General features: G+C 47.6%; 1 protein-coding gene across 4 annotated transcripts; it reads left to right on the top strand.

The window, feature by feature from the left end:
* Positions 1–103: 103 nt before the first annotated feature.
* Positions 104–26,370, top strand: Stma (Protein EFR3 homolog stmA). 4 transcript variants are annotated; one of them, XM_077690918.1, is made up of 13 exons: positions 104–524; positions 2,751–2,827; positions 4,372–4,772; positions 5,059–5,196; positions 5,926–5,994; positions 6,188–6,319; positions 7,431–7,509; positions 10,765–11,024; positions 11,906–12,698; positions 13,185–13,377; positions 19,589–19,677; positions 19,830–19,991; positions 26,124–26,370. In XM_077690918.1, exons 1-13 carry the CDS (start codon positions 521–523, stop codon positions 26,310–26,312), a joined length of 2,586 nt encoding a protein of 861 aa, XP_077547044.1. In that variant the 5' UTR covers positions 104–520; the 3' UTR covers positions 26,313–26,370. The 4 variants fall into 4 exon arrangements, with proteins under 4 accessions (XP_077547044.1, XP_077547045.1, XP_077547042.1 ...); XM_077690919.1 differs by having other exon boundaries at positions 111–247; XM_077690916.1 differs by lacking the exon at positions 104–524 and adding an exon at positions 655–1,773.

The following is a 26,370-nucleotide window of genomic DNA, read 5'->3' on the forward strand; positions in this document are numbered from 1 at the left end:
CAATGAGCGGTAGCAACCGTCCCTAAAGCGGAAAAATATAGGCGAGAAGTGGTTTTTGTTTTTGGTTCAAGGTGACAGGCTTTCAAAAATGTGAGGCATGGGCTCTCGCGCAAATAGACGAATGAGGGGACTCTGAAAGAAAACAAAGTCGGCGTTATGACGACATATATTACATGAATTGACTGGTTTGTGAACAAGCGCGATCGTCTGATGAATGGTGATGCCTGTATTTAAGCTGGCGTTAGAAGTGAGTGATATCGGTTACTTTTTTTAATTGAAGCAATTGAGCTCCAGTGTGCCAACGTCACCGTCACCACCGTTGCAATATCTTCAGGTGTGGGCTGTGCCTCGATATCCTGGCACATTTGCTGTCGTGAAAAAAGACATTTTTGCTTCAATCCTGAAGACTGGTCATCGGCAGGGATGTCTCCGTCCTAACTGCAGTTCCACACGCTTCGAGCAACGTGTAAAAATACGCGGGTATTTGTTTTGAAGTTCGTGTTCGGCTGAAGGTCGCCCAATGGGTAAGCTGACCGTGTTGACTGCTGTCACACCCCTTGTCATGTGCTCGCATTAGAATGCATGCTTGCGGATATCGTAGTCGAAAGCACAGAAATAAGTACTTCTTCGCTGAAGACGTAATTGCGTTGATATTACAGTTGCACATTTCGCCTACCGGTTTCCGGCATCAACATTTGAGAGGCCCTGCTCATCTGTTGTTTCGAGCAGCATTGCTCTGCGGCTTGCGTTAACCGAAAGTAGAGCTATGCTGCTCTGCCTGACTGAATCCTATTATCCCGCGTGAGAGACGCGATCTGATTTCCAGGAGGCGTAAGGTACGAAGCTGGCCTGTTCGCGCGCCGGATGAGCGGCCTCAGCTTCCTGCAAGCAGACAGCATCTACGCGCTGTAGCTGGCGATGGCGGATCGTGCACCTTCGCGGAGTTGCTTTGAATAAAAAAAGCCCCCGGCCGGTTGCTTTTCCGGGTAGACGGAGCCATTGGTGCGCACTGGGCAGCACCTATTTTTCTTTTTTCACGCCGTGCTTCGCGCCTATAAGCCGAGCGAAACCGCGGTGCGCAGTCGTCGTCGGGGTGACCGGGTCGATACGGAGACGGGGAGCCTGCCGCATCGGGAACCGCATCGCGTTCGGTGCTACCGGAGAGGGACCAGTCCTTTTAAGGGCTCCCGAATCGAGGTCGCTCGCCGCTGGGTCTGTTCCGGTCGTGCCTTGGCGGCTCCAGCATCGCGATCAGCGGCCCACCATGCTCACTCCCGTCCGCAGATGTATTTCGTTTCGATCCGGACGCGGCGACGAGTTCACGGCTGGCGAGGCCTCACCGCCGCTCTGCGTGTTTGCGTCTTTACGCGCGGTTTGGAGCTTCGGCCGACTTCTCGGTTGAGCAGCGATGCGTGCTGCGCGTAGTCCGTAGTCGCGGCGTGTCTGCGGTTGGCGTCCAGGCGCTGCTGGCCGTCATGTAGCCCGTAGCTGGCAGGAATTCACTTTTACGATTGCTGCACCCCTCCGGTAGATACGGCAGGCGGAGACGTTGCCCAGCGGCACAGTATAGCAGGCGCTCTTCTCTCTCTGTGTCGAAACCCCCGTGACAGGCACTAGGTTCTGCTCTGTAGTAGCTGCAAGTTTCCCTAGCGAGTGGTCCACCACTTAGTCCCCCTCGAAGCAGCAGCATGTCTTTCTTGACTCCAAGCCTGCGCTGGTGTATGGAAAGCCAGTGGGTTGGCTCCATCCTCAAGCAGTGCGAGCAGCATGACTGTGAGTGGGACGGTTTCTTTACTAGTGACGGTAATTTGCACTGTAACGAAAGTAAATGGTTACAGAGTGCCCCCGCAAAAGTGTGTAAGCTCGGTATGTCCCAGTGCAGCCTCCGTTTATAGAACCAGTTCAAATCATGCATGATACTTTTTGTACTCTTGGATTTTTACGTGATGCTGTGAACCTTTCATTCTTGTTTGGTGCTTAAGGTGATGATAAGTGCAAGTTATTGACAAACGTCAAATTGACGAGATTGTACCGTATGTGCATATGCACTGCCACATCTTATTTGCCATTGCGGTAAAGATAAATGGGCATCTGCCAGTTTTGGTCATGTGAGCTGCCATAGAGTGGCTCTACCTGACAGCAAGCATGCGTAATTTTGTAAAGAAAACATTTTACTTACTTCAAAAACTAGAACTAAAGTGCTTTATCCTTGTGCATCCATTCTGTATTTCGTCTTTTTTTTTGCGCTGTTCACCCCCTAAGTATGATCGGCCAACTAGCCCAACAACGTACCTGATGAAATCAAGTTAACCCTTGTTGGCTATCGTGTTATCTCTGTGAGCTCCTTGTGTCGTGCTACAGTAAACGTGGTGGAGCTAAACCTGTGCTCTGTTTGAGTTTACACGTATCCTGTGCTCTCTGCTATATGTCACCTGTCTTAAATAGCCCTTGAGAATCTAGTTCCTTCTACAAAATAAGAACTTCCTGCATTCAAGAACAAAGTTTCGCAGAGAAGCAATGCCCTCCAAGAGCATTCGTGGACACCGTGTTGATTTTTCTTGGTCTGCAATGTGATGTTTCCTCCGTCACCTTGTGTCTCACCGTAGGGTGAACTCATCATTGCCAACTATAGGGATCAGTGGTTCTGGTTGACGGACTAAGTCGTAAGAAGGTCACGACGCTCTCTTTACATCTCTGCCCATTGCATCTGTGCAAGGGAATCTCCCTTCCCTGTTGCCCTGTGCCTGCAGGTTGCTGTGGCTGCTGTGCGGCCCTGCGGCCCCGTTACAAGCGACTGGTGGACAACATCTTCCCAGCCAACCCAGAAGTAAGTGCTGCTGAAGCCCTTCTTCGAGGCCCCGTTTTCTCTTTTGCGTCCTGAAATCTGTTGTGCGAGTTACGGCCTCACTTTGCACATTTGGAAACCATCTTATTGTTCTCCGCCTTGAGCTTTATGGCAATCGTTCCTGTTCTGGCCATTGTTTGCGGATGTTTTAGCTGCTTATGTGACTTATGCATCTATTGGTTCAACTGTAAACAGCTGTGATGTCTTTTGGGTATGCATTTACGAAAAGAGCACTGAGAAGTCACTGGGTGATCACGCGACATGATGCGGAATAACAGCGCAGCTTCACAGAGGGTGCAATTTTGAAACCACAAACGATCAAGCGCAGCGTACACAGAAGCAAAAACATTCTTGAACACGCGGAACGTAATCTTCTTGGTGGAATTGCTGGTTTGCACTGTGCACACGGCAGCATTCTGAAGCCACAGCAGTTTCACACTTACACACTGCGTGGTTTACACAATAATGCCATTTCTCCACGACGCAAACCATTTATGCTTTTTCGGAAATTTGTCGACGCTTTTAGGGGACACTTCAGTGTTCTTGGTAAGCCTCTTCTTTGTTTCGGAGCCCTCTTGTTTGGACAGTTAGACCCATTTTTGTTAGGACAAGAAATGCACCGCACAGTTCAAATAAAGGGTCATGGCAATGAACACCTACCTGAGTGGTCCTGGCCGAAAGAGAGTAGACGATGGGGAAAGGAGAGAGGTGCATGGTACTACCATCAAGGAAATGTGCGTGACGTAACACTTGCTAGCATGCCCCCTCCCCTTCATAAGGCACTCTAGCGAGTAGGTTAGAAAGGTCCTGCTCTTATGCTCTATTCAAAGGTGTAAGAATTGGCATGGCAAGTTTTGCGTCACACCATCGCGATTGCTGCAGTAAAGAAATTGCATGGCAGTCACTAGTCGTGTTGCACATCTGAAATAATCATTATCTGCAACACCTGGCATGCTTTCACCATGTTTGTGGTTTGGTTAAAAACACATTGTGACTTGGTACCCTCGAGGAAGCCTGCCCCTTCATTGCAGCTAGATTTAGACGGTCAAGGCGAACAAGGCACCTGCTCGGGAGCCAAGCTGTCTTTGTTTTCTAAACTTTCATGGTCAGGGTCAGTTTTAATTTTTGTTATGTGTTCTCCCGACCAGACGGCTTCCATCCAACTCTTGATTTCCCACTGAAGCTGTTCCAACTTATTTAGCTTAGCACATGGTATGTGACCCCCACCTAGCCAGTCCTAGAATGCTGAAATGTTTCCAGTAAACACCCAATAAGCACTTTTTGTCAGTTAGGCTTGTGTCATCTTAGCCCTCGCCAATCAGTGTTGAGCATTCCTCCTCTTCACTGACCCTCCCCCATCAGCCATCATCCAGTCAGTGATGAGAGCCGAGGTTACGTTGCTTCTTGCACAGCACCAAGGCTATGTGGGAAAGCCACTCACGCAACAGATGTGCACAGGACTGGTATGCCATGTACTGGCATCCCCTCTTTGCGTAAGCGTAACGGGCATCCCCGCTTCCTCGCAGGATGGCCTGGTGCGCAACAACATGGAGAAGCTGACGTTCTATGCGCTGTCCTCCCCGGAGAAGCTGGACCGCATCGGGGAGTACCTGGCGCTGCGGGTGTCGCGGGACATCTCGCGGCACCGGTTAAAGTACGTGGAGATCTCCATGGAGGCCATGGACCAGCTGCTGGTGGCGTGCCACGCGCAGAGCCTGAACCTGTTTGTCGAGTCCTTCCTCAAGATGGTGCAGCGCCTGCTCGAGTGCCCCAACCCGCACCTGCAGCTGCTGGCCACCCAGTCCTTCGTCAAGTTCGCCAACATCGAGGAGGACACGCCCTCCTACCACCGCCGATACGACTTCTTCGTCTCTAAGTTCTCCTCCCTCTGCCACGACAACAGCCCCGACACCGAGCTGCGCAAGCAGTGCGTTCCTCGTCTTCCTTCCTTCCTCCCCCGAACCGGAATAATGCGTGTTTGGGTAGACCTTGTTTTGTGCCAACTTCATGGCAAGGGCATTGTGCTCTTCATGACTGCTCAGAATGAGCCACTGCTTCCGCCAGCCAGTCTATGAAGTGCATGTTTCTTACTGAAGTGGAATGCCTGCAGAAAAATGTCCGTTGATGTGGCAGTGTAAAGTCCCTGGGCAAATCGAGCTCTCCTGCAGCCAGCCGCATACTCTCGTTTGTCTGTCCCCTCTTCCTTTGTGCAGGTTGCGGCTGGCAGGGCTGCGGGGCCTTCAGGGGGTGGTTCGCAAGACAGTCAGTGACGACCTCCAGGTGAATATCTGGGACGAAACCCACATGGAGAAGATTGTGCCTTCCCTGCTGTTCAACATGCAGGACGCCAAGTAAGTCCCGGCAAGGGCACCAAAGGGGCCATTTTTGTTCTGCCCCAGCTTTAATGCCTCTCTTTCACGTGCTGTGTTGTTTCTTTCTATATAGGTAAAATTGTGGCCGGGCTGATTAATAGTAACAGTGTACTGTAATTGCACTTCCTGAATATACCCGAACTTCAGCACTGCTTGAGTGCCAACGACTAGAACCATCAATATTCTGTTTTGGCGCACATTTTCAGGTCCAGGCTTAATCTGTCCATGACTGCAAGCTGGTGTGGCCAGCTAAAGTGTCCATCTCATGTTGCTTGAGCGGCCAGAATGAGCAGAAAAAGAGTTCACTCGTAAAACGCTGCACTTCAACAAGACCAGCCTGAAAAAATTTTCACATGGTTGTTTCAACTCAGTATGATCTCTTCAGTGTGTATGCTAAGGTGGCAATATGGATTGTATCCCTTCTTTGGGGTTGGGAGACCAGCATTCTGCATGATCAGTTGTAATGCTATCTTATCATAGCTGGTACCATTTTTCTTGTGAGGTGCACAGTCAACAGCAAACTTCTATTCCCTTCAGGTTAGATCAAAAGAAGAAGGTCCTCACGAAGTTCATAACGCCCTACATCACTGGGATTCTTGGGAAAACCTGCTAACGCTCGCATGGGTGTGTGTGTGCTCAGTAACGCCGGTCTAACCTCGTCGTTCTTCCAGAAGCGAACACTTTCTTCTTCTCTTCATTTCCTTGCAGCTTAAAGGGAAAGACTCCGTCGGTTCACTCGCAGCAGGAAAGCGGGGAAGGCACTACAGCCCATACCAGGTTTCGCTTGCTCTTATTGCGTTCACTTCTCTCGAGTGCCTTTGCCCATAACGCTATACCGGAGACGCTAGGCTATTGAGACGACAGGGGGAAGGGAGATGTTGGTCTCTTCTTTTTTGACCCCTCGATGACAAAAGACCTTTTGAAGAAGTTGCGACTAACTTGAAATCGTCTGTTGGTGAATGTTTGGCAGTCCGCGGGCTTCGGAGACGCCAGATAGCCCCCAAGTGGAGACACCCGTCACCTTGGCTGAAAACTGCTTCCGAGAGGTCATGGGCCGGGCCACGTATGGTCACATTGCCTCTGTCATCAAACCAGTTCTAAAGTGAGTGACATTTCATAGGCATCCCTGAGGCTCTTTTTTTTTTTTTCTGCACGCTACCCGCGTGTCCTTTAGTGCCTCAAGTCTCCCGTATCTCTGTCGTTCGAGTCGTGTTAAATGCCAGTTCAGTTAAGTCAGTTTTATTTATGTGTAAAAAAGACAGAGAAATTTCAAAACAGTTTTTAATCCTTTGTGGTCCGTTGTCGGGTTATGCCCAACAACGGACCGCAAGCGAACCGCAAACCGTACCCCGATTTGAACACCCAAGTCACGGTACGCCTGGCTTGGGTGTCCAAAATTGAATTTCGCAATTTTTCTTACAAGTGCTAAAAGGTTCGGACCAAAAGGGGCCAAAACTCGCACATCTAATCCGCCTTGCCACTCATTGTGTTGCATCTTCATTAGCTAATTCATATGACTAACTACATGTCATGTGATACTTGTTTCGTGCCTTAATGTTACCACTTGAAAATAATGGTTTTAAGTGTCACTATGGCAATGCTGTGTTTTGGGCTGGGAATGTTAGAATTGTGCGTGATGTCAGTGATAATGAAGAATTTTGAATTTTCGTACAATTTTGAAAGTGTTGTGTATAAGAAAGGATCTTCCACCGGGCAATTCCCCAGCACAGCTGTCACACAAAAAAATGAATCGCCTGAGTTTTGATCAGACTGGAGGCACGCCTAAATTAATTTTGAGTCTTCTGCTATGGTGGGCACCACAGCTCAGGCAGAGCTGTGGCAAATTAAGTCCTAGATTTGCATTTCTTATTGTGACTGTAATGCGTCCGTACAAGAAGCTGGAACATGCTCTACACTGCATGTCACTGTAAAATATGCAATGTCCTGTATCAGTGCAGGAATAACTGCAAGTTCTGCTGTTGAGATTACGGGTTCTGCTTGTAAAATAGAGCCATGTGATGCGTCCTATGTCAAGTAGTTTCTCTAGCAAGTGTTGCATGTAACCCTGTTGGGACTGTTAGTGGCTATCGTCTGAAGTCGTTCACACAATACCGAACTTCCTGGTGTGCCGAGGGTTCTATCTGTGCACTTTGTGCTATCTGTGGTACCTTACCAACTAAGTGGTGTGTTGTTGGCCACTCGGTGTTTTCTAGGCACCTGGACAACCATCAGCTGTGGGTGCCCAACACGTTCTCTGTGTACACCTTCAAGATCATCATGTACTCCATACAGGCAAGTGTCCTTGCACACTTGCATTGGGAGTGCAACGAGACTCGGCCAGCAACAGTCGCTTATCTGTATTGCTTGGTCCATTACTAGGGATGCATATATATATATATATATGCAGTAGCCGACTGATTTTTCGAACCTAGAGAGAAATGAAAAATAGTCCGAACAAAAAAGCAGTCCGAAAAATTCATGAGTAATTACTTCTATGGGACAAGTAGGGGTTCTTCTGGAAAGTCCGAAATATCCAGCAAGTCCGAATTTTTGGAGTCTGAAAAAAATGGTCGGCTACTGGATAAAGTGGTGCTTGTGCTTCTGTGTTTCATCATGTGCCCATTTTATTTATTTTGAATTGGCTTAAACCTGCGATAGCTTTGTTGGTGCGGGTTTTGTCCTCGAACTTCTTTCGTTAAATATTTGTTTATGTATAACTTAGAGGACACGATTTTCATTGGGTTAAGTGGTCTTGGAGCTGAGCAGTCAGAATTTAATTAGGGGAGGATTTAAATCGAACTAGCAAACAAGGCCTTGCATTGGTTAGTAAAACTCCAGGCTTTCGTTGTAATTTTCCAAGCTCTGAGGTTGAAATACGTTAAAGTTATGCCTGAACTGTATGCCTGCCATTGGGTCTTTCATCACCATCTTTCATGGCCAGCACTGATCTCACTCGGGCTGGCAAGCTACTTATGGAATAATACTCCTTGCGACTTTGAAGTTGGAAATGTTGCATACTGTTGACTGCCGAGGCCACAGAGAAGCTAAAGTATGTTCCACAAACTTCATGCAGCACTTGTGGGGCAGCAACAACTGTCTCAGCCAATGAGGAGAGAGCAGGCAAAGGCACCAGCCAATAAGGGACTGCAGACAAGCTATATATTCTGTTCCACCACACAGCACGTCATCTGTTGCATCATGGGCAGGAAGCAGGCCTTGGAAACACTTTTTCCTGCAGTTTGCATATGCCAGAGCACACCTTGAAAGGGGCTGAGAATACAGAATACAAGTTTGGTTCATTAAAAAGACTGCTATATATATATACCCCAAGCAACCACGGACATCCATGGAATGTCCAAAAAACAGCTGAATGTCCAAGGCCAAGTTTGTACGGCCACTGTTTGTCCATGTTTGGATGTACATTTGCGGACCTACAGTGGTCATCCAGCAAAGGATGTACAAAGTTACCAAAAAGCATAAAATAATGGTGTAAATTGATTATAAAAGCAAAAACAGAAAAGTCACAGAAAAGCCACTCTGATTTTCAATTTAAAATATTTTGTACATCAACACCTTGATTTGTATATATCAAGTTTCATCTTTATACAGTCAAGTCCACTTTTAACGATACCGATTATAACAATATATCGGATATAGCGATGACACCGTCCACTTTTGTATGCATTGTATGGTAAAATAAACTGCTTATTACAGTGCTCCAGTGCCACGATATTGGATATAACGATTGAATCCGGTTACACCGTGCACCAGAAATGCGAGCTGCTGAGGGCTCTCCGTGCCGTTGGCATGCGCCGCGAGTCGCAGTTCGCTTTGCATTTTTTTTTCACCCTTAATTTAATTTAACAAGTTGACTGCGCTGCTTGTGAGGAAGCACGGGGAGGAGAAGAGCAGTTTTCCTTCTGAACCCCACTCCTGGCACCACCACTTTATCATTGTCCTCGCGCCCGCTCATGCATTTGCTTGTTGTGTGATGTGCACGGCACATTGAAAGTTAAATTTGACTGTGTGTTTCTTCAACGCCTTCATTTTTTCATGGAAGGGACATCAGGGGCAATGTTTTGGGAAGGTCCGAGTGCCTCACTGAAGAGGCGATCGTTGTGCGGATAAGTACTGTGGACAGCAATGAGTGGGTGGGTGCACAGCCCGAAGTGGGTGCACAGCTTACTCAGTGGGTGCACAGTTAACGAAGTGGGTGCACAGCTTACTCAGGTAGCGGCTTCGCAGGAGGCCCAACGCATGATACAGTCCCTCAGGGCTTCGTTTCTGCCAAGGACCTTTCACTCGGCTCGGTGAAGCACCTATAGTCGTTCTTGGAAAAGATGTGCACGGACTTCGCGTGCAGCAAACAAAGCTGACTGACTATAGCTTATTTTCTGCAATTGAGTTGTAGTGCGACCTTGCTTGCATGCGAATAAAATCTTTCGGGCTCTATTTCGTCTTTTTATTTCAGAACCTGCTTATGTATAACAATTATCGGTTATAACTATGGAATTTGTTTGGCACTTGGATATTGTTATCAGTGAACTAGACTGTATTACTAAAATTAAGCCTCACTTTTGAAATTTTTTGAAGCAGTTCACCAACTCTAACGATGATCTCTTTGGAAAGGGTATAAAGAATTGAGCACTAAGAAAACGTCTGAAGAAAGTTTACTGTGGTCGTGCATACTTGCCTGCCTCGTAGTTCATTGATGTTGTGCGGTGTATTATTCATTGTAGGAACGTATGCTTCTCGTTAATATAACATTTCTGATTCTGAATTTTTACTGAACATCCCAAATACATCCAATGTCAGATGTCTGAATGGGCGTACAGATGGTAATACGGGACGTCCCATGGATGTACAAGGTATGTTCATCGGCTCTGTAACGGACATCCTGTAGACGACCGCTACAGCCGAAATGGACGTACATTGGATGGCCAGCGGGCATCTGGTGGTTGCTTATATATGTTGTGATAACAATAATACAAATTTTTCCGAGGGCTTAAAAATAGTAGTGAAGATGTTAAGGTAAATGTATGAAGCAGTGGTGACTCCCCAGCCACTTTCTGGCAATTTTTCAGTGACATCACAGAATCTTGTTCGTGCGATTCGCGACTGCTGACCTAAGCCACCGCCAAGAAACACGACTGGGCAATCGTAGTGAGGGCTCTAGTTTTGTCTGATCATATCACCTGAATCCGAATGTGCTGTTAGCACATGAAAAACCATGTATTTAGTGCTGACCTATATTATGTCACTTCTGCCCTCCCTTATTACATCCTGGTAGCACGAAATTTGAAGTTTTTTTCAACATTTTTTTTGCAGTTTTTTGGTTAAGAAAAGATTTTCCATGGCTGGGATGGAGCTGAGTGAGTTACAGAAGGCTAGATCGTTGGAAATGAGCAAACTTGCATTTTGTCTTTATGGCCCCATTTGTGAAATGTAGTAGGAGAAGGGAAGTAATGAATCGCGACAATACAGGCCTCGACAGAGTGGGGGGTCTGAGCCCGTGCTGTTTCCTGCGGCCCCCGTGCATGCATGCAGGCGCAGTACTCGTACGCGGTGATCCAAATCCTGATGAATCACCTGGACGAGAAGTATCGCCTGGAGACCGGCAGCAGCGAGGACTCGAACGAGGCGTCGGTGTCTGCGGCGGCCTCCAAGGGCCCCAAGGTCCGCACGGGCATAGTCAACGTGTTGTTTCACATCGTCACCATTGCTGCGGGTGAAAGCGTGGGGCCCTCGGTGCTCGAGGTGTTCCACTCACTGCTTAATCACCTGCGCCACTCCATCACCATCCGCGGGTGAGCATCCATCCATATGCGTCCATCTCTGCGACAAAGAGCGAGCCTGTTTTTTTGTCCTGTATGCTAGCCTTTTATCTTCGGTAGCTAACTGTAATGTGTGTTCCTGATGTTGTTACAAATGCAGGACTGCTTGTTCAGAGCTGTAGAACTTCATCCTGTTATTGTTTCTTTTTCAACTTTATGCTTACTGAGTAGCAAGTAGGCTGTTTGTGCAGTAGATTTTATCGCCCAACCAGTCATTTGTTTTCTGCTGTGAGAGAGAGGGAGAATCCATTTACAAATGAATTAGCAGACTTGGGCAGTGGGAGGTGTGTTCTAACATTAATGGTTGTGGAATACTTGCAACGGCAGCAGGTGGATTTCTGTTGGAAGCGATGTGCCTGCGCAAGTGGAAGACATTTGTTGAGGGACGCAATTTTAAGGCTTTCTGTTGGTGGCTGTGACGGGGTGATCGAAGGCCTTACCCACCGCGGTGGCTCAGTGGCTAAGGCGTTGCGCTGCTGAGCACGAGGTCGCGGGTTCGATTCCCGGCCGCGGCGGCAGCTTTTCTGATGGAGGCGAAAAGCAAAAACGCCCGTGTGTTCGAGATTTCGGAGCACGTTAAAGATCCCGAGGTGGTCAAAATTAATCCGGAGCCCTCCACTACGGTGTGCCTCATCGCCTACGTTGCGTCGGCGCGTTAAACACCACAATCAATCAAATCAATCAGTGATTGAAGGCCTTTGGATATTACTGAAAAGGAGGATGCTCACAACAGAGTGATTTCGCGATTCTGTTCTTGCACTTGATTATGTGAGGCTGTGGGTATCTCGTTAGCTGCTAACTTGATAACAGTACCATCGTAGCCAACCGTTCACAAAGCCGTGCCCTGTGTGCAGCCTGGACGGGGGCGAGGTGGAGGACGAGCGCGAGTTCCAGGAGGCGGTGATAGCGACGCTGGGAGAGTTTGCCAACAACCTGCCGGACTACCAGAAGATCGAGATCATGATGTTCATCCTGGGCAAGGTGCCCGCCCCGCAGGGGCCCGAGGACGCCGGCGACGCCGAGGTGGCCGGCAGCGGCAGCATGCTGCGGGCCCAGGACAACTCGGAGGTGCTGCTGCAGCACATCATGCTCAAGTCGCTGCTCACAGTGGGCCAGAAGTACCGCACGGTGCAGCTGAGCCAGGCCTTCCCGGCGGCCTTCCTGCAGTCGCTGCTGCGCATGTCGCTGGCGCCGGACCCCTCGGTGCGCCTGGTGGTGCAGAACATCCTGCAGACGCTGCTGGACCGGCACCAGAACCTGGCCGCGCTGGCCGCCATGCCCGGCTGCGCCGAGCCCGTGGAGGAGCTGCGCGTGGAGAAGTGCTCCCGCCAGGACACGGTGTTCATGAAGAAGAACGGGCCCGACCTGCTCAGCCACATCTACGAGAACGCCCAGCTGCCCAACAACCAACCGGCCAACTTCCAGGCCCTGTACACCACACTGGCCCTGCTCTGTGTCGAGCTGGGCTCTGAGGACGTGCTCATCGACCTGCTCCGCCTCATGTTCGCCATCCAGGAGCTGCCGGCCAGCAGTTCGGCCAGCTTCACCAACAGCCACTGTGCCTCCCTGCACACCCTGGTGGCCGCCTTCATGTTCCTCGCGGGACAGCTCACCTCCATCCCTTCCCTCTGCGCCCACGTCAGCGAGGTGCGTCCTCCTCCGCTGCTACGCGCTGCAGCCACCCCGGTGCACGCATGAGCAGTGCGTGGGTTGGGGGGGAGAAAATGCTCCATAGTACTTCCAAAGCCAGTTCTTCTTCCATGCCTTGAAGTTGCCACAGTTCACATCCGTGGCATATTTCCAGCTGCGGGTGGCTTATTTTATGGGCTGTTTACAAAGTTGAAAGCGTGCCAGATGTATGGCTTCGGGTCCGGCACCCCGAAAGTTCTCCTGTTACGCACATTGTGTGTCTGTTGCCTTGAATATGTTCATGCAATAGAAGCAATGTCACAGTTGTTCAGCTGTCAAGGTTGAATGCCTGGCAAGTAGCATTTCCTGAAAGTGCCATGTCTAACCAGAATGTTTCACCAGTCACTGTTGGTTAGCGAGGTTGCAGTCGTGTATACCAGCGTGAGGCTTGCTAGGTTTGTTGGAGCACTGAGCGTCCCCCATTTACTGAACTATCGCGCCCAGGTGATCAAGGTGCGGCGAGAGCAAGCCCCGCACTTGCTGCCCCAGTACTCCGGTCCGCCAGGCGGCATGGGCTCGGTGCCTGAGCAGGCGCTGTTCGACCGCAACACGGTGGCCGAGGCCCTGCGGAGCACGGGCCACGACCCGTCCAAGCTGTTCACCGCATACGCACCACGACACTCCACCGGCCAGGGAGGTGAGGAGAAAGGGCACCACTCTCTCTGCGCTGCCAGCATTGGCACGCAAGAGCTGCGCTGCTGCTCATTTCTGAAAGCGGCCACTACATCAGGCTGCTCAAGTGATCATTTCTAGATGAGAGCCATTGCAAAGCTGCCCAGATGATTTCCTGCCCAGTTGGGACTTGCATTTCCCCCTCCTTTTAGGCTCACCATGACTTTGAGATCAGTGTGGTATGTGGCCAGGTGCATTTAGTAGTACAGTTGGACCTCGATATAACGAACCTCGATTTAACGAAATTCGCGATATAACGAATTTTTTCAAGTTTTCTATCAAAATTTTGCTAAATCCATGTATTTTTATCTCGATTTTACGAAGTATATTCGTGCGGCGCTTCCGATTTAACGAAGTCATGGCGAGAAAGGAAGAACGGAATTCCGGTCGAGGCACGTTTTATTTTACCTCTCAGAGGCTACATTGAAATCATTCAGTACTCACATTAACTCTTGAAAAGCTGAAATGAAAGAAAAGTGGTGAATTATGCGGTTGACAACAATTAAAAGCGATGAAAAAAGCTGCTCAAAAACTGCTAGCGGTCATGGACAGTTTAATAGTGCGGCCACCATTTTGACGTCTCCATCGTTGCTACGCCAGTGCCCTCTATGCTTAGGAATATTGAGAAACTCTATGGCCGAAGGCCGAAACCTACTTCAGGTGTCTTTTTCTACGCATCCTTGCTCACGGTGCTGCTGCTCTAGGTTGTGCTCACTGATAACCACATTAATATTTTGTTCGTCCATCATTAGATGAGTCTTATAAGCAGCATGAGCACTCCAAGGGAAAGAAAAGTGTTCCGAACAAGAGCCTGAGGAAGTGTCGGTGAAACCGAAGGCCATTGAAGTGATGGATGCCATCGACGTTCTGCGGAGGCACGCAGGCGCACGCGAATGTTGAAGAGCAAGCCTTGTTAGCGCTGTCAGCATACGAGCGTCACGTAAAGCCCACCCTGGTCAAGAAACGCCAAGCACTGGTTACGGACTTCTTCACCATGGCTTGAACATCGAGTGCTGGTGGCAATAAATTGCTCTCCGAACGTGGTCAAAACATGTTCATTAGACAGCTGCGATGCGAAGAAATCGGTTTCTTTAGGGCTCAGCGGGCATAAAAGTAATTGCTTATTCAAATTTGGCCAGAAGATATTTAATGCAAGCTTTCCGCTTTAGCGGGAGCACGTAAGCACTGCTCCACAAATTGAAGCGGTTCGTGTGTACTCCGTTCAACTCTCAATCATAGCTTTGTCTCGAGTGTCGTGGTTGCATCACGCGCCTATAGGCCTCGAGATTCGCGATCGCTGCGCCGCCTGCCGCCGCTTCTCCACGGCGTTTGCGGGATTAGCGCTGCGTGGCTGATAGGTGGTCATGCAGTGTTTTGGTTCTCTTTCGCTTCTCTTTGCCTTTCCGCGCTCTAAAAAAACTTGTTATGGTGACGTCTGTAAGCTAACTGCACGTTTAGGGCACTTAAAAAAACAGCTGCGTCTTGGAAGAGCGCTCTAACGCCAACAAGAGCTACCCGGGGAGGCGGTTCTGCGCGCTTCTTGGCCGCTCTTGCGGGCGTCGGCGATGGCAGCAGCATATCACCGCTGTCACCTTCGAAGACGTCAGCACAAGTGAATTCTATTTATTGTCGCCTCGTTTAGACCTGATATTGGCACTGTAACAGGTTGGTTCGTTTTGCAGCGCTGACAACAAATGCGGCTTTGCTTCGAATATGTACGTCGTAGAAAAATATGTTTCGGGGACGTGATAACTCAATAGCTGACGAAAATTGTGCCTTGTATGGGAATATAAGCCATGCGAAAATGTTAAGTACACTCAAAGGCTGTGCATTGTCAGATATGTGCCCACTCATGCCTTATAGTAAGAACCAAGGTATATATGTTAATGAAACCACGGGAAAATGAATGGTCTTCAAGTAAGGAATAAATAGAATAGTCGTACGGGAATGAAAAAAAAAAACCGAGTGCAGCTTCTGAAATGCTAAAGACGTTTGTTTGAGCAAGGTATTATTCACCAGACCAACTAGATGCGAAATGCACTGATATTTCGCTAGACATTGGGGGGGGGGGGGGCATGAGGAGGAGGACGCTCAACTATCGTTGTTTACAAATGCGGAGCGAAATCAACGAATGAACGTTTTAGTAATCACACACACAAGCTGCGTGTTCACTTTTCGTTTGTTTTTCGCCTTGAAAAATGGCTGATCACTCAGCGGACTCATTTTTTGAAGAATACAGGGTAGGCAGTTCACAAGCGATACGAGATGTCGTTGGAAGAGTTGATTGATTGATTGCAGGGTTTATCGGGCCGACGCAACGGAGACGATGAGGCACGCCGTAGTGGAGGGCTCCGGATTAATTTTGACCACCTGGAGATCCTTAACGCGCGCCGAAATCTCATACTCACGGGCTCGTTGGAAGAGTGTCGTATCTGATGAGGGTCTCTGATTTCGGTTTATGCTAGATTCTGCAGTCTCCCTGTGTCATATGACGATGTTTTGAAGAAGAGTTTGGTCACGGGCACGGATTACTCTATAAGCCCATCTTCGCGCTTCTCGTGGAGGATAAATGTAGCAGATGAATCTTTGCGAGCGCTCACCTCGGGACAAGACGACCCAGCATTAAATTTGTCGTCGTGTGCTGACTCCGGAGTGTAATTTTGCATTATCCATCGTACTTCTTTGGTACAATGTTTGTGAAATTTATGCCGCATTGGCTTGTTCATGGTACTGATCGATATATCTGATATGTGATATTGGCAGGCGTAACTTGCGTGCTGTCAGGTATGAGTGCTCCGCTGGATTTTGTAAGTGCACAAAGTCGATTTACATCATAGTGTGTATGGCCGCAACATGACCATCGGAGGAAACACTGCTTACGAAGACACTGTCACTAAATTTCAGGGCAGCGGAATTGCAATCAGCTGCATGCAAATGCTGGCTTCGGGACGCCGGCCTGTGACACACGCCCGGCGCTCATACAGATCTCACTAAGATCGCGTCATAAACGTTTATACTCTCGTGAACATACCACGCTTGCAAACAGAGTGCCTGCTCTACGTTATTCGGTATTTCGAACGCGGAGAAACGGTAAATCGCTGTCTTGAACAAGCCCCAAAAGCAACGGCGACAGGGGGGAGCGGGCCGGGGACTCCCGCGCCTGCTTTCGAAACGGGCCGCTAGGGGGATTTCAGTGGTGCCCCTACAGGCCGCGCTCGAGGCGTATACTGCAGAGCCTTTGTGCATGAAAAAAGTCTTTCGAAAGCTTTATAGCACCCTTCCGCTGTTGGCCCGCCGCACCCCTCAACGCCGCGCCTAAGCCTACCACTGAACGGGCGAAAAGAGACGTAACTTCGAACCAGCACCTCGCCGGGGTGAAGTTCACATGCATTGACGCGGGTTCAATTGACTAACAGCGACGTTTAGTAGTGACCGAAATGAAAAAAAAAAAAAAAAAGCGGAAACCAGTCTGCTATCATATTTAATGTGGTGTTGCGGAAAAAGCACCGGTTTTACGACGACGCAAACTACTGTCGGCTATCCAAATTCCATTGCCTAAGTGTTGAAGCTCTTAATTCACACAATTTTCGCGGCCAGTTTTAGTACAAATTTCGGTTTAAGTGGAGAGGTAACTACATAGCAGTTGTTTCTGAGCGATGGGCAAGGTTTAGAAACCTCAATAACTGATTAAATTATAAAATCGAAGCCTCGATTTTACGAAATTCTCGATTTAACGAAATTTTTGCACGCAAGTACGACTTCGTTATATCGAGGTTTAACTGTAGTACTTGATTGCTGGCTAGTTGGTTTATGATGTACAAAGGAATAAGTGTGCGCAAAAGACGAGGACGAAGCGAAGAGGGGACAGGACGAGCACACATTATTGCACATTATGGTCCGGTTGCTTCCACATCCTTAGCAAAGACAAGTTGGGCACTTGATATGGGTGCAGGGTCGGGGCCGGGGTAGTATAAATTGAATACTTTTTTTTTGCAATCACTGTCAAACTTTGTTGTAATGAAATAGCATTGGAAGCGAGAATTTCTTAATTGTGTTTGGTATTTTATTATAAATAGTAGCCATGCAACTCTCAGCACACCCACTTTGCAGTAAGTGCTTGTACGTGTGCAAAAACACCCCTAAAAAGTGGCATTGCAAAACAAGCCGTGTGCTGTAAGCAATGTTTTCGGCTTCTTGCCTTTTATGGCAATTTTCAGGTCTAAGAAATGCTGCACGTACAGTCAAACCCGGTTATAATGAACAGCATGATTTAACGCGATTTGTTCGCTATACAGAATAGTTCGATATAACCGAATCCGCTGATAACGGACTTCAGTATCGAATTCATTCAAAACAATGTCAACAATTGATTGAAAACATAACGAGAGAAAGGCCATTCCAGTTGCCATGAATAATAATCTACTTCAGAAGGAATTTACTGCAGAGAAATGTGCACCTATTTTCAGCGGGCAGTGGTTTTCGCCTGGACACTGCATTTAGCACCATCAAAGAGAATCGCATTTTCAACACGCGACCTCATATCGACGAACTCCAGTCTACTTCCCTGTGTTTGGCAAGCCTTGCCGCTGCTTAGTCGTCATCTTGCTATGAAATGCTGCCAGTTTCATCTTGCTGTCAGCACAATGCTGGCAGCACATCGGTTCTGGCAGTTCTTTTCTATTTGCTAAAGTGCGACCGGTGCGGAGCTGCTCGCACGTACTTTACCACGCGGTAGGCAGCTGCCGAATAGGAGCTCTGTAAAATGAGGCTGGCAAGAGAGGCGAGGATTGCTCCCACTGCTGCTTTTAACGGAAGTGCGGGCGGGCAGCGCGGCGGCCTGGAGGCTGGGCACAGCTGGCGCAGAAGCACGTTGGCGGCCGTTTGGTGATCAGTCGCGCATGCTCACAGTTTGATATATCCCATGTTTAGTTCATTATAAAAAAATACATTTTACCTGCATAATGACAGAACTTTGAGTGTTCGCTATAAAGCATAATTCGCTCTATCCGAGTTCGTTATGTTCAGGTTTGACTGCACTGGCATAATGCATTCAAATCATGCACCCTCTATGTTGGTCATCAAAACCTTGGAAGTTTTTTCTGATCATTACATAATAAACGCACCCTGCTCTTACTGCTAAAAAATTGAGCTACAAAATGTTATTGCACAGCCACCACACCACTCACATGCTATCTTGTAGAAACATCGCACATCTCTTGCATTGTTGTGGGATTGCCAGTGGCACAGTGATACTTGGCCATGTCAAAAGCGTGTGGTGGCAACAATTAACGGTACGAGTGAATAGCTCTGCATATAGGAAAACTCCACAAATAGCAAAACAACTCGTCTAATTTTATCATTTATATTCCTGTGCTTTTATCATTTATATTCCTGTGCTCAATAAAGTGACTCACCTAATCGACTTCCTGGTTGTGACGTACTATTTATTCCAGTGGGACGTTTTGTGTACCCTTATGTAAAAGCTGTTAGACTGGCGCTCACGCAGCTTCTTTTCGTACTTATTATGTGAGGCTCATAATAGTGCTAAATCAAACAGTGTGCAAGAGTGGTACGAAATTAACACCATGGGGGAAAAAAGAAGAAAGTTTGCAAACAGATGCCTCAGTTAATTAACGAGTGTCTGGACCAGAGATGCTGCACACATGAATGGTGCACTTATGGCATGCCTGCAGAGTTGATACACTATGGTGATTGTACTTGAAAATTGTTTTTTGAATACGTTTTGTCGTTACCCTGTTCAGATGCTACTTTTAGCTACAGTAAAAAAAAAAAAAAAAAACCTTTTTCTGTACGCAATACTGTGTATGGTTCTGGGTTTTAGATTTTTTTATAAATGCATGGCCAACCAAATTTTGAATTTAGTTCGGGGTATCTGGTAATGCGCCATTATATCAGTGTACATTAAGACGAGGTTTGGCTGCACTATGGTAGTAAGTGCAGTGATAAAAACGGATCTTTTTCAGGCCCTTGTCAGCCGTGAAAATGACGCTCACAGCGAGCATTTTCTATTCTCCCCGTACCGTTAGAACATTTCATTCCTCATTTATGCGGATTGTCTTGGGCATAGCAGAGGCTTTTCAAGAAAATGCCCGTCTGTTTGCTGGGGTGCTGGAGAGATGTCGTCAGTTGAGGCAGTGCGAACGTTCTCCTTGCAGGCGAAGCCAGCGTGACGCGGAGCGTGAGTGACCTGAACTCGAACAACATTGAAGTGGCCAGTGTCAACTCCTCTCCAGGGTTCATTCGAGTAAGCACCCACGCTTTGAACATATGTGCTCGGCAGGGCCCTTGCTTGCACTGTGCCCGGCTTGTAGCGTTCCCCTGAGTCAGGTGCCAGCAGAAGAGCGAGTGGGTGAGGATGCCGGCGTAAAGAGCGTGCGTGCCCCGTTGTCCCTGCAGAAGCACCCCGAGGAGGAGATAACGGTGGAGGCCCTGAAGAAGATGATGCACGAGCCCTTGGACGCGCAGCAGGCGGCCGACGAGCAGCGCTACAGGGTGCTCGAGCACTTCCGCAGCACGCCCTTCCTCCAGCTGCTCTCCAACGCCCAGCAGCACCACCAGGTACCGTACCACACAGTACCGGTAACCTGCACCTCCAGCATGGCGTACCCCTGTGCACACAGGCACTTCCAGTGGAACTCGATGCTGATTGGGCACTACTGCTACAGGGCCAGTTTCTGCCGCGATTGAGCGCGTTCTATCTCAACTCAGTCCTGGCTCCCCAGACACGGTTGAGGTTTCCAAGCACTCTCGAAAGAGGTCACGGATGTTCTTACACTCAGTGAACCATTTCAGAGAAGGTACAGTAGAACCCCGATAATACGACTTTCAAGGGACCACGCGAAAGCGTCGTATGACTGGGGTGCGGGTGAATGCTGTCGTAGTAGACGGTCTCACGCGACAGGTGGGCTAAACTTATTTGTATGGCTAAATATAGCGCGTTGTCGTGTGATTTGCGACCTTTAGCTGAAATCCCAAGGTTAAAAAAAAAGAAAGTCCTATTTTGTGCCCCCCTCCTCCTCCATGGTGTCCGAGATAGCCCGCCAGCCAAGCGCCACACTCTACGGGACCCCCGTGCGACCCCCCGTGCCGTCCGGCGCTTTATAGCCCACCCGCCTCCTGCGCGAGAGATAAGGCAGGCATGGTTGAGCAAACTGAGAGGGGAAAAGGCGAGTGTGAAAGTGCCAAGGCCAAGCGAAACAAACGATAGTACCAGACGGAGATGGAAAAAGCAGCAAAGGAATGAGCGAAGCAATAACACCATTCTGAAAGATAATCAGAAAGCAGAGAGAGGGGAGAGAGAGCGTTGCGAAAAGAAACTTAGACCGAGCGTGCAAAGAAAGCGGGTGTTAGGTCATCGCCGTGGGGTTGCGTCGTATGCGTTTTCCGTGCGTAGGTACTTAGTACTTAGGAGTGTACTTCACACCGTCTTTGTGTTGGCATCGGCAGGTAGACTACACTGTAGCCAAGGCTAGCCGAGCTCTAGGATTCCTGCGTCGAAATACATGTGATTTTCCGCAGGCTGTGAAAGCACTGTTGTATAAATCAAATGTGCGCTCTGTGTTGGAATATGCATGTACAGTGTGGGACCCTCCGACTGTGATTGACAAACAAAAACTAGAAAGGGTTCAGAACCTCGCGGTGCGATATGTATTAGGCAAACATGCGAGAAATAAAGAATACAGTGCAACATTTTCAAAACAAACATTGCAATGGGAAATATTAGAACACCGCCGAAGCAAGCTCTGTCTGAAACTATTCCATGAAATATACTTTTCTAAAACGGGTGTACCGCGAGAAGTGTACATTGCATCACCGCATTATACATCAGCGCGGATGGACCATGCCTACAAAGTGCGAGAGTACAAATGCAACACTGCATCCTTTGCAAGTTCTTTTTTTCCCAAAACTATCAGGCAGTGGAATCTGTTATCGTCAGCAGTCGTGTCGCGCATTGGAAGCAACTCTTTTTACGATGCCTTGTCCGAAACTGCGCTATCGACCAAAAAGAACCGATGAGTGACAGCGCTTTTGTGTGTGTGTGCGGGTGTGTGTGTGTATGTGCGGCGGAAGTATCTTTTTTTTCTTTTTTTTTTTCAATGTGCAATGTGCGTTTTTCTTTGTTAACCGTTGACCTTCGTAAGCGAAAATGGGTTTTCATGCTGTTTTGTGGTATAAAACTGCGCAGGGAAATGCGCATTTTGTTCCGTTTTCAACGTGTGTAGTACTGAATTAAATGTACCTATATTCTTTAATTTTCACAGTGCCATATTCGAGTTGAGTGATTGCCTCTTTTTGTTGCGATTTGATGTCTGCTGTATTTTTCATTCTTTCTTTTTGGCTTGTAACCCCCCCGCTGTAATGCCTTCGTGGCGCTGTGGGTAATAAATAAATAAAATAAATGGGAGCGTCAAATTCACTGTCTGCCAGCCACCTGAACTTTGACTTCTCGTGGTTGGCGCGTTGCCGTACTGCTGCCGCGTGGGGCCGTCAAAGGGTGACTCCTGCTTTCTTGCGTCTGTTCAGCAAGTGGTCTGGCCCGCCTGCGGACTTTTGCACATCAGTGAGCGTCCAACGGGGTTAAAAATAAAGAAAGTTCGAGACGGCTGGGGCAGCAGTGTAAAATATGGGAAAAATGCCGGTTTATCCGCACCGGGGTCCATCATATGAAGCGGACCACGAGCACCCGAGTGTCATATCATTGGGGGTTTTAATGTATTGTTTCCATGGGAGGTTTGCCGGGACCACGGTGATCCGTCGTAAGAAGTGGGTCGTCGTAAGTCCAGGGGACGTGTCTGCGGGGTTCCACTGTGGAAACTTCTAAATGATGTCGCAAATTTTGTCAGATAATTTGGGTGAAATTAGCACACGTGACAACTTTGCGTAATTCAGTATGTGCACTTTTACAAAATTGTACCTTGTATGTGCCCACTGCCATAATAATCCACTTGTGTAAACCACTGCCAAAGTTTCTTCTCACTCCACTGCCAGTCTCAGTCTCGGCTTCAGGGCTAGCAGCTGTTAGCATCATCAAAGAAATTTCGAGCTTGTCTCCATGACTCGCTGTCACCAGTAAGCAAAAAAACCTGCACAAGGAACATCGCAAATTGTGAAAGCAACACTTCCCACTCGTTGCTGCAATGCACAGCCCTGGGGCAGCTACAGATTCAGCTTATATATGGCTGATAACAGCTCCGACTATGCAGCGCCACCCGACGCTGATCACTGACAGATGTTTTTTGAGCCGTCCAGAATACCTGTGTGCAGTTTTACAATCACTATTGAAGTGGACTGTGTAGGAGTAGCAGTCCGTCAAGTATGTTTGAAAACTCTATCACGGTTCACTTCATTTCGGATTAGAAGCGCCTGTGTGGTAAGGACATTATAACCTTTCATTTACACATTCACATACCAAGTCAAAGTCAACTGATAAGAGTCGACAGCTAACACCAGCAACTCGAGGCTTGCTATTGACTCAGCAAGAGCTTGGTGGAATTTTCTTAGTGCCCTGTAACATGCGTGAGAAGTAGTTAATTTGAACCCATTACAGCCAGCAATATACAGTGTGCTTTCACGCAGTATCCATTGTATGTGATAACACACCTTTATTGTCTTTTTTTTTCTATTTTTTGCCACTTGAAGCATAAGTGGTTACGATCGTGTGTCACTGAAAGTGTTGCATGACTGGGTTGAATACATTCAACGTTAGGTATCCGATGCCATGCGAGTTGCACTAGCACTAAAGTGAACTATGTTGTAGCACACTGGACCGTTCACTGGAGGAAAGAAAATGCCTTTTGTGCAGAAATCTGGAGAAAATACATCACCCTAGCAAAACCTTTGAATGGGAATTTCAAGTCAAAATTGGCGTTTTTGCTTACAAAACATTTGTAACGTAATCTTCTACCAGTGCAGTGGTTCACACTGAGAAAATCCACCAACAGAATGTTCATTTTCTGTACTGCTAATGAGCTGAACTCTGTGATGATGTTCCTCTCTCTTTTTTTTTTTTTTTTCATAGTTTTTCAAGTTTGCAAAGTTTTTCCCGTTCATGCAAAAAGACTAATTGAATAGCATAATGCTAATTTCTGTGTTGCTCTTTTTTTTTTTCTGACTTTATACACATACGTAATGTGCAAGTGCAAGTATGCGTGCATGCATATGTGCATTGAAAGAGGGGGGAAAGTATGTCTGGGATATCAAACTTGATTGTTTGAAAAAAGGTGTAGCAGAAACATGCTGAATGAGGTTAGCAGTGCTGTTGTGAAGCCAGCAGTATGTTTAATCATTCCGATTTAACACAGAACTAGTCAGCTGAACTAGCAGTGGAGGATTTAAGTGTGGAATGGGTCAATAGGGAAGTCATAGGACATATTTTTGAACATTCAGCAACCTAGTCGTGCACACGCTATGTGCAGCACCTTTTGTGCGATGTGGACAGTTGCGACGGCAAGGAGTGGCAGACGTGTTGTCAGGTCACGGCCCATGTTTACATGTCTGAAATTACGGAAGCCCAGCCCGCGCTAATGCTGCCAAGTTTAGAACTCTAGCATTCTTCTTGACTGCTGCTACTGACGGGACGTTCCGTGTGTAGATTGCTCAAGGCGGCCCTTGCGCATATTCTGCAGGGTAGAGTGCGACCCGCCCGCCTTTTTGAGGCGTACCGACGGCGAGAGGCTGCCAGCAATGCCGGGCAGGTTGAACATCCGCGTAGTACGGCAGACTCGGCAAGGCTATTAAAGTGACCACACGGCAGACGTCCTCCCTGGGCTGCGTGGCATTTCCTTTGGGTGCGATGCGCTGGACACTAACTGCATGTCATATCTGTCCTTCAAAAAAAAAAGGGGCTAGGAACACGTCTTTCCTGCATCATTTGCTTGATTGTGTCTGAGTTTGCATTTTATCTAACAGTATTTTAGGCTTTTTTTCTCTCTCTGTACTTATCATTTTGTTTGTAGTATGTTCATAATTCAGCCTTCTCATAGCGCAAACAGTAATAAATGGTGTTGTTGGTTTTACATTTTAGTTGTATATTTAATGCTATTTAAGTCTACTGTTAACGAAAACTCAGAGTGGCCTAAAAAACTTCTTTTTTAAACGTGCCTTTGGGTGATTTTCTGGGCTTGTAGGGCAATTTCCCCAACCTGAGGGAGTCCAGCGGTACGTCAACAATTAATACTTTCCAAAGATTCATGAAGTGCACATGAATGTTATGTTGAGCTCAGGCAGCATCCCAAGTTGCGTCTGTTGCAAGGGGCGTTTCTTTCGAGCCCTCTTACAATTTATGGCCAGAGTCTGTGGCGCGTTGTCCTGAATGATGCCCAGTGTTCAGGGTTTAAGGGGCCATACATCGAGCTACCTTCGCTGCTAATCAAGCTCTAACAATGCCATGTCATTTGCTTTGTTGTACATTTCAAGAACATCCATGCTATAACAGACTACTGCATTTAGCCAGTGAAAACTGCCACTTGAAGTAAACAGCTGGTATCGGATCACTTGTGGACAGGTGAAAAGGCAGGGGTGGATGCAATGGGTATGGCAAGGCTATGGATGTTAATAGCTATTGACGACACATAACATACTGTTAAAGCAGTTCCATTCTTATGCTCAGAAATTGCCCAAATACTTATGTATGAGTGGAAAGCATGTATGGGGAAACATAAACATAATGAGTTGTGTGGGGAGGCCAGGATGGGTGTATGTGTGGCAAAAAACAAAAAGAATGCCATTCTTGCATGCAGAGTTACTGCTCCGTTGACCCTATAAATGCCTTCGTGGACCATTTGTACTCCTGTTCAAAAGTTTCTGCCCTGAGCTAGTAGTTCTTAGTCATGGATCATAAAGACTGAACAAGTTATGTCATTCAAAGCATTCCCATGTCAGAACAACAGTCATGCCAGTTGCCCCCCCTCCCTTCATTTTTACCTTACCAATGATGTCCGAGCAAATACACCTTCCGTGATGAAAACAGGATTTTTCCAATTTTGGAAATGATTGTCACAGAGTGAAATCTCCATTTGAGAAATCTCCACTTGTTTTGGTGTCATGTGGCATGCCCCCACCCTCCCCCATTTTCCCCACCCCCTTTTACAGTTGCTTTGGAAAGGTTAATTTATTTATTTATTTATTAATACTGCGATCTTTGTTCAAGATCTTTGCAAACTGCAAACATGAGTAACTTTCGCAGAACACGCACACAAACATACACAAAATATACCGAAAACAGAAGATGAAGAATCATGTTAGTAGATGCGACTCGAAAGCAGATACTGATTTTTTTCAGTTACTGCATTGTTAGAAAGGTTGTTCCAATCGACAACTGTTCTTGTGAAGTACGAGTATTTGAAGCAGTTGTTGCGTGGACTGAGTAGTGTGATTGTTAGTGTGTGTCGGCGTCTTGTATCGTAACCAGTGGAAAAGTGAAAAATATAGGAGCTATCAATATCACTCTGTCCAGTAACTATTTGATAGGAAAATTCCATGGCAAAAGCAACAGTTGGACACCTAGTGTAATAGTGAAAGTGTGGAGACGGAATTCATTTCTGGGAGAATAAACAAAGTCCATTGGTAGGGGATCTCAGCAATGGCTTGTACAAATCTTATTCGAAAAAAAAAGGAGTATGGTTAGAATGCTCTGGCAGTAATTTTTTTCCCAAACCTTTTTTTTTTTTTTTTTTATGTGAACTCCCGCAGACCGTCGACCTTCAGGGAAAGCTGAAGGAGATCCTAGGCAAGCTGCCTGGCGCCGGGACTGGCCAGGCCTCGGCAAGCAGGCATTCCGGCACGACGGCCGGTCAGTACGCGCTGGATGCCCGCTTGGCGCAGGAGACACACACAGCCCCGGTCTACGAAGTCAACTTCCCCGAGCTATTTGTTTTCTAGTTATTCAATTGTGGGGCCTGGTGCCTCCTGTACGGTGCAATAAAGCAGAGTCTGTTTA

The sequence above is a fragment of the Haemaphysalis longicornis genome, unplaced genomic scaffold (genome assembly GCF_048455015.1).
Source record: "Haemaphysalis longicornis isolate Haplotype H1 unplaced genomic scaffold, Haemaphysalis longicornis Haplotype H1 scaffold_10, whole genome shotgun sequence".
NCBI lineage: Eukaryota > Metazoa > Arthropoda > Arachnida > Ixodida > Ixodidae > Haemaphysalis > Haemaphysalis longicornis.

Excerpts from the sequence above, each read along its gene's own strand:
- Stma (XM_077690916.1), top strand. The coding sequence starts at position 1,689 with ATGTCTTTCTTGACTCCAAGCCTGCGCTGGTGTATGGAAAGCCAGTGG. Across the intron at positions 5,995-6,187 it reads GGCACTACAGCCCATACCAG|TCCGCGGGCTTCGGAGACGC; the intron begins GTTTCGCTTGCT and ends AATGTTTGGCAG. Across the intron at positions 7,510-10,764 it reads TCATCATGTACTCCATACAG|GCGCAGTACTCGTACGCGGT; the intron begins GCAAGTGTCCTT and ends GCATGCATGCAG.